The sequence below is a fragment of the Lactuca serriola genome, chromosome 1, assembly GCF_051521515.1.
Source record: "Lactuca serriola cultivar US96UC23 chromosome 1, Lser_US96UC23_V15, whole genome shotgun sequence".
NCBI lineage: Eukaryota > Viridiplantae > Streptophyta > Magnoliopsida > Asterales > Asteraceae > Lactuca > Lactuca serriola.
In genome coordinates, this window is record NC_136408.1 from 44,377,611 (window position 1) to 44,385,855 (window position 8,245).

The 8,245-nt window shown below is 36.9% G+C and overlaps 1 protein-coding gene across 2 annotated transcripts; it reads left to right on the top strand.

Annotated features, from left to right (window-relative positions):
* Nucleotides 1–216: 216 nt before the first annotated feature.
* On the top strand, nt 217–6,416 carry LOC145086481 (Vps51/Vps67 family (components of vesicular transport) protein). 2 transcript variants are annotated; one of them, XM_079024245.1, is made up of 21 exons: nt 217–340; nt 671–867; nt 1,689–1,828; nt 1,940–1,994; nt 2,094–2,201; nt 2,292–2,390; nt 2,488–2,565; nt 2,681–2,758; nt 3,346–3,489; nt 3,560–3,660; nt 3,742–3,809; nt 3,886–3,959; nt 4,045–4,111; nt 4,237–4,355; nt 4,428–4,706; nt 4,788–4,889; nt 4,981–5,052; nt 5,150–5,200; nt 5,279–5,527; nt 5,587–5,769; nt 5,867–6,416. In XM_079024245.1, the coding sequence occupies exons 2-21, from the start codon at nt 700–702 to the stop codon at nt 5,957–5,959; spliced, it is 2,328 nt and encodes a 775-aa protein (XP_078880371.1). In that variant the 5' UTR covers nt 217–340; nt 671–699; the 3' UTR covers nt 5,960–6,416. The 2 variants fall into 2 exon arrangements, with proteins under 2 accessions (XP_078880371.1, XP_078880378.1); XM_079024252.1 differs by lacking the exon at nt 217–340 and having other exon boundaries at nt 358–867.
* Nucleotides 6,417–8,245: the final 1,829 nt, after the last annotated feature.

Consider the following 8,245-nt stretch of genomic DNA (forward strand, 5'->3'; position numbering starts at 1 on the left):
TGTTCCTTGAAGTTTGAAGAAGAGAAGGAAGGAAAGACCAAAAGAGAAGGTGAAGAGCAAGAATCTAGGACTTAATCCAGCGTTCATTGAGGTACAAGATCTATTCTGTTTTTATGTACACCTAACTTATCTATATAACTATAAGTGAATAAAATAGTGTTAATAATGTAGGGGTTGTTTTTGAAATTATTAAATCCGGAAGGTTTTAATTATAGAAAAGATGGAGTGCAAATCTGGCTTTGCAATTAAAATAATACAGAAATTTCTCGGAACCTGCGATTTTGCAAACCTTCTTTGGCCCATCTTTTGGCTCGCCCACCTTCCGTCGTTTCTTCCCCAGGTATGTTTTTCTCTCTCGTTTTCATCGTTATCTTCTTATATTCATTTTGATTTGATTTTGCCCTGTTTACTTTGTTTTAATTATCTGAGGTTTGAACCGGAATCAATTGGTTAGATGAGTCCTACTTATTCATGACGTATGCTATATTGATGCACCGGATCCGAATTCTCCACTCTTTTTCCGTTGTTTTTCTCTACTGGTTTCACGAGCTTTCATGAATTGCCCCTTCTTGTTCTGATTACTTATTCAATTCCTTTAATTATTTATTGTAACCGAATCAATTTTGAAACCTAAGACCACCACCGACCGATTGTACAAATTTCCGTACAGGTGAAGAGGGACTAGAAAGAAAGAGAAAAATGGCAGTAGAGGATGATAAGGTAAAGAGAACTCGAGATCTGCTGTCGAGTTTCTATTCACAGGATGCTTCTCAGACTTCTGCTCCCACCAACACCACATCAAGATTCGCCACTCTCGACACTATCAACACCACCTCCTTCGATGCCGATCAGTACATGAACCTTCTTGTACGCCCTCTCATCTCATCTTAAATATTTGATTAAATAAAAACTTCTCCCTCTCTTCTTTTATCTCTTAATGTTGTATCAAAATCTGGGTTATATTACAATTTAGTTGAGCCCATTTCATGTCAGAGGTAAACTGTTTCTCTCTACGGGTATCAAATGTATGTACATATCACTATGCTATTCAAGACTTACAATGAAGGTTCCACATTACCTTATTCCAGATTTAGAAATCTGGATTTCTCCATCGGCCTATGTTTTTCCCCTTTGAGATTTTGGTCGAGAGTTTTGTTTAGGGGATTTTTTCTTCTTAATTTATCAACAAGGAATTTTGGGTGGCAAAGACTGGCTTTCGTTAACAAAAAAATCAATAACACTTTACAACAATTATCTATTAATAATATGATATTCAACATATTTTGCTGAAGATTAGGGTTTCGAAAGTGACGGGTTTCTTGTGGTCTTATGAGACTCCCAATCCATCCTATTAATTTTCTTTAAGATATCAAATATATTTTGATATATATATATATATATATATATATATATATATATATGTAGCAAGAAAGGACTATAAATGTATAACCTTTTAAAAAGATGAATATAAACCGTGCACCACCAATGTGATCTTTTATGTCCCAAGTGGTTAATTTTGTACTTCCAAACATTTACCAGGCCTCCATATAAGAGGTTTATATGAATTAAAGTTTATCCAAGTCTAAGGCAGTTTGAATAATGAAGAGTGATAAGGAGTAACGACTTAAATCCATGGCTACATTGTCAGCTTTGAGCGCCTTTTGATGCTTCTTTCCCTTACGTATCAGGTACAAAAGTCAAATCTGGAAGGCCTCCTTCAGAGACATGTGGAAATGGCTGCTGAAATCAAGAATCTTGACACTGACTTGCAAATGTTAGTGTATGAAAATTATAACAAGTTTATCAGTGCTACAGATACAATTAAAAGGTTAGACAGACACTATCTCTCAGTTACCAAATCTGCTTTATTGGTTCTTTGCCCAGTAACATTGATTGGTGTTGGATATGTATATTAATAACTTTTATTTTTTTGTGGCAGAATGAAGAATAATATTGTTGGTATGGAAGTAAATATGGAGCAACTTCTTGAGAAGGTATTTTGGGAACACATTCACATTGTTGACCCTGTGAGCAAGAAAAACGTAGAAAGTTATATGAATAATACCACTACTTATTACTTTTTTTTTTGGTAGATAATGTCAGTGCAGTCACGAAGTGATGGGGTCAACACTTCACTTTTTGAAAAGAGAGAGCATATAGAGAAATTACACCGCACCCGTAATCTATTGCGCAAAGTTCAGGTACCAAAATGACCTTTACACTTCTACTGATTGTTTTGCTTTTGCCAAACATATAATATATAATATCTACTCATTACCTTTGTTGAGCAGTTTATATACGATCTTCCTACCACGCTTGGAAAATGCATCAAATCTGAAGCATATGGTGATGCAGTGAGGTTCTACACTGGAGCCATGCCAATATTTAAGGTCATTTTATCAACTTTCGTTTCTTCTGTCAGATCATTATGAACCCATGCAATGCAATTCATTTATCTTTTTGCTCTGTATGTTGAACTTTCACCAGGCATATGGGGACTCCTCATTCCAGGATTGTAAGAAAGCATCTGAAGAAGTAATGTCAGTTATCGTTAACAAGCTTCAGGTACATTCATTGTTAATTTATTTCTGAGATTTATTCAGATCCTTATATATAGCCCTTTGGAATATATGTTGTATATTATTTTATTATCAAGAATAATGTGCATCTTGTCTTTCAGGATAAGGTTTCTTCTGAATCTGAATCAATACAAGCAAGAGCAGAGGCTGTAATGCTTCTTAAGCAGTTAGATTTTCCGGTTTGTAACTCTGATTTTAGCGACAAATTCAATTCAATTCAAGAGCTTTGTCCTGCAGTATTTATTTTGTGGACTTGGTGAATATTATCTTCTACATTGAATTGAAGAAAGGATACACAACTCGTGATGTGCATACATGCATCCAATCATTAGCCTACACACATGGAAACATGGAAAGCAAAACAGCTTGAATTTTGCATTTCATGTGCTCTTTTCAGCTGTTATGTATAGTTACTATTAGTTCCATAGTCAAAATGATTGTCACTTTGATTTACTTTAGACCTCTAGTAGTGCCTGTTCCTTGTGTTGGTAACACATGTTTGAGTACATATGGAATCTTAAAAACAAAAAGCCAAAGAGGAATAAATATATGATTTCACAGAGTATGGTTATGTGAAAGTTTGATATATTCCTGTTACTAAAAGATTAAAATTAAAAAAAAGAAAGGATACTAAATTACTTTTTGGAGGATTTGAAACATATTTTGAAGCTGTAGAAAGATGATGTAAACGATCAATTTCCAAGTATTTTAATGAAATGCACGGAGAAAGTATATGATTGACTAGGTAAGGTATGCATGTTGGCAGGTTGAAAATTTGAAATCCAAGCTTCTTGAAAATCTAGAGCAGTTCCTTGGGGAACTTGATCTCTCTAAAGAGATAACAGGCATGGGTTCTCGTGAATCTACCAATGAAGGAAGTGAATCTGATTCCATTCCTTGTGTTCCCGAGGTAATTACAAATACATAACTGTTTTCAGTTGCAAGTTGATCATGAGCTGCCCAATTTGTTGATTGAATAGGTTCCCACTCGTGAATTTGTGGAAGCTGTTCACGCATATCATGTCATTTTCCCTGATTCAGAGCAGCAACTTGTCAAACTCATGCAACATTTAACCACAAGGTAATAGTAATAATAATAATAATATGCATCTGCATCTTGTTGTGTTGATGATACCTAATTGGTGTTTGGTTGGTTTATCAGGCACTTTGAAGCTGCCAGACAACAAATACAGCAACGGATATCTCCAGAAAAATTATCCTACCGACTTCGTATGTATTATTATTGTTTATGGACAAATACAGAGTTAATAGAGAATGTGAGATGAATAAAATGTGTTACTTACAGGGTTTATATGGACTGATGTCCTCCTGATGGATGAAGTCTTACCAGAGGCTGGTGTACAAGATTTTGGTTTCGAGGTCATCATTACTATCTATGAGTAATGAGTTAGTTATGTTTATATTTTGTTTAGTTGACTATTAAAAATGTTGTTGATGGGTTCAGGCTGCTTGTGTTGCTGTGAGTGAGTATGTTGCTAGTGCTTTTACCCATCTTCTTCATGAAATATCTGGTTAGTCTGTCTCTGTCTCTGTAAACAAGACATGCATATGGATATGTATAGAAAGAAATTTTGAATATGAACAAAGGATAAAAGTGTAATCCTTTGGTTGGTTTTCTTCTGATTTGAACTGCTAGACACTCTCCTGCAAATTCAAAAGGAAGATGGCACAGGCAAAGAGAAGGAGTATCCTTTGGGAGCTGCCCTTGAGGCCACCAAAAATACTTTGATTCAAGGCACTACAAAACTCTTATTGGTAAATCAACATACATACATGATACATGTGTATTATTAATTAGTTGATATTGTACAACGGATGTGAGTGTAGGATTTCCGTGTTGTTCTTGATGAAGAGTTGGGATTGATATTGAAGCTAAGAGAGATGATGATTGGTTGGATACATGAAGGGTTTCAGAGCTTCTTTAGACGACTTAATGATGAGTTACTGTTGCTCTCTGGACAAAATGTCAATGTTAATGTTGTACAACAACAACAACAAGAGCAGCAGGAGAGGTTACAAGGTGACAAGGTCCCTGCAGGGGTTGTACTTGTGATATCCCAGCTATCTGTTTTCATTGAAAGAGAAGCCATCTCAAGAGTTACCGAGGCAACGCCTGCTTTTCTCTTTCTATCTTTCTATCTTTTATATTTATTTTCATTTTCATGACTTGTACATGTTACTTTTCAGGAAATTGGGTCGTCATTGTCATTGTCAGGTGGTGGTTATGCTTTTGATCCTGCTGAAGTGCGTCACACCTTTAGAGCAGCCGGAGAAAGGTTCTTGCAGCGTGTATGTTTCTTGTATTTATTTATTTCTTTATGACACACATGTTGTGTATTGTTGAGTTGAGTAAATTGATTGAGGTTTCCTTTACATACAGTATGTAAATATGAGAACCCAAAGGATTTCTCTTCTTTTGAAGAAGAGGCTGACAACACCGAATTGGGTCAAGGTTTGTCCCATTTCACATCTTGCTCTGCTGTTCTAATATGAATATGAATATGCATGATGCATGAATTGATTTATCTTTGTGGCAAACATGCTGACAGCATAAAGAACCAAGAGAAGTTCATATGTTTGTGGATATGTTTCTTCAAGAGGTATGTTGAGCATATAATAATAATAATAATAATAATAAGATTAAGTATGTATTTAATAATGTGGTGTGGGTGTGGCAGTTGGGGGCAGTAGGAAGAGAAGTGAAGCAGATATTAGGTGAAGGAGGAGGGGCTGTGCGTAAACATGCACGCACGGAGAGCAATGGAAGCACAAGCTCTTCACGCAGCAATACTAATACGAATACTACTACTAATACTAATACTAACCGTTCAAACACCAACAGGGCTAGGAGTCAGCTCCTGGAAACTCATCTGGCAAAGCTGTTTAAACAAAAAATGGAAATCTTCACAAAAGTCCAACACACACAGGTAGGGACTACTCTAGATAAAAATATCCAATTCATCAACACTGATATGAAACATTGCAGGAATCTGTTGTGATGAGCATCGTCAAACTTTGCCTGAAAAGCTTCCAAGAGTTTGTTAGGCTTCAGACATTTAATCGGAGTGGGTTCCAGCAGATTCAGTTGGACATGCAGTACCTCAGAACCACCCTCAAAGACACCACTGATTCTGAAGATGAGGCTGCTCTCGAATTCCTGCTTGATGAGGTACTTACTTTACCACTAAAATAAATACCAATATCTCTGCATCTATGTGTTTTTGTTTTTGATGTTTTCCTGCTGGGGTTGGGGTTAAACAAAACAGGTGATTGTTGCTGCTGCAGAACGTTGTCTTGATCCTAGTCCTCTGGAGCCTGCCATCCTAGACAGACTTGTACAACTCAAATTGGCTAGATAGGCCCACCAATTGCATAAATGTATCCATTTCCAATCCAGGGATTTAAAAAAAAAAGAAAAAAGAAGAGAGAGCAGCATATCTGTTTTGTTGTATGCTTGTGTTATACTTAACGTATAGAGAGACTGAGAGAAGAGAGCATCAATCAAATCCATGGTGTTGGGGTCTGGATTCTTGTTTTCATATACAAAAATTAAATACCAAGTAAACTGTTTATTCGGATCATATCCATCCATGTATTATTGTATTTAGACTGGTGGCTCAAATCAGATTATCACCACCCAAAAAATTAGAAACTGTCTCCTTTTCTTTTGTCTAGAGCAAGTGATGATAGATGAATAATTGTTGTTTGTTTCTCTTAAATCAACCATTAAGTTGGCATTTCATGTCATTATCCTTTTAACAAATTATTTGGAATGCACCACACATGCAAATCTTTTATGTATGTGGTATTCGGTTATTTAGTAGGGACTCATCAAGGAATTTCTTGTGTTTTGTTGATTCATTTTCTCTTATACAATACAAGCACACGGTGTATGTACTCTGTAGTAGGTTCTGTGAATTTACTTGCATCATTTAACATAAGATAAGATGCCAAATCCTAAACATGTATTTCCATCATCAAATCATTTGATTTACTTCTAAAATATAAATTGCTATCAACTAACTACATTGAACAAAATGAAATATCATGAAAGATTCCTTTTGATTTGTTTTTTGTGTTGTAAACATTGGCAAAAGTTAATTGTTTTGGTGGTCATATATTCAGAAACCAATTAAAACACTTGAACTCACACCTTCATAATCACATAGCCTCGTTTCATTTCATACCATTGGATCAAAGGACTCTTGGCAAATGGTTGAGGTTTATTAATACGATTTAGACTTTTATGAATTTTAATTGCTTATTCAACTAGACCACTGATATTGACAAAAAATTTATAGGATTTGAATCTAATTTGTTCAGTTGTTTTTTTCTTAAAAAAATCATAATAAAAGTATGATTGCTGGAATTCAAATAGGAAAAGGAGCAAGTGTAATAAGGGTTCTTTTTTCTCGACTATACTCTCTTAATAACATAAAAAATAACTAAATTTGTTAATCAAGAGTAGAGTACTTGTTGCAGGCTGTAGTTTACTTGCCAAGAGCCCAAGAATATACAAAGGTAAAAGCCCAGTGAGTCATGTAAATGGGCTTTTGATCCAGCTGACGGCTCATGCTTTACCGTTTTGGGCCGAAATGAGACTCTACTAACTGATGCAGTAATCTCATTTTCCCGCCAAAAAGCCAGCCTCCATCCCCATTTAGGCGCCAAATCTCATCTCCGTTTCCCGCGACTTCTTCTACTTCCTCCTCCTCCTCTCGCTCTCTGATTCACTCACTGTTTCCTCTGAAAATTTGTCTGCTTGGATTGCTGAAATCGGCGGCACAATGAAGGACCTTGATTTTAGCCGGGACAAAGGTATGCTTTCCATATGCTAAACCTAATCCCTATAGATCAACTCTGTAAGTGCTAATTGCCCGTTCATTTTTATTCTTATGCAACAGATCTAGCGAAAGATTTTCTTCAAAATTTCGCTGATGCAAAGGGCGAAGCCAAATATATTAGCATCCTTGTAGGTTTTTTCCTATTGTCTAGGCCCTTAGGGGGAGTGTACGGCCGTACACATGGGTGTGTGGCCGCACACTCACCTCTTGGCTGCACACTCCCTTCTAGGTAGCACACCCAATCCTATATAAAGGGTAGACCCCTTTCCTTTCATTCATTTCACTCCTTGGCCACACACTACACCATTCTCTCAAGTTTCTTCAACCATGAACCCTCCAAAGCTTCAAAACGTGAGTAACTCATCCTCTAACTTGCTAACCATGAAAGACCACTCTATCTAAGCCTTAAGTGTAAGATAATCGACATGTTCTTCGTGTTTGGAAGTGAGTGCGGCCGCACACCCCCTTTAAGGTGGCCGCATACCCTTAAAACACCCTCCAAAGTGAGAGTGTAACTTCCATATTCGAGATAGACATGCCCCTAGCCTTGTTGCACCTTAGAATGGACAATTTGGACACCATCTTGTGGGGTGTACGACCGCACACACCTATGTACGGCCGCACACACCCTTGCGACAGCACACTCCCGTGTGCAACCACACACACACCCTGGGACCATAAACCCACTTCTAGGACCCTTAACTTGCACTACAATCGAGTATAGCCTTAGAACACTTCGTGGATGCAAGCATGGACCTTGAAAACACTTCAAAGGCACCCTCTTTCATGAGTGTATGGCCG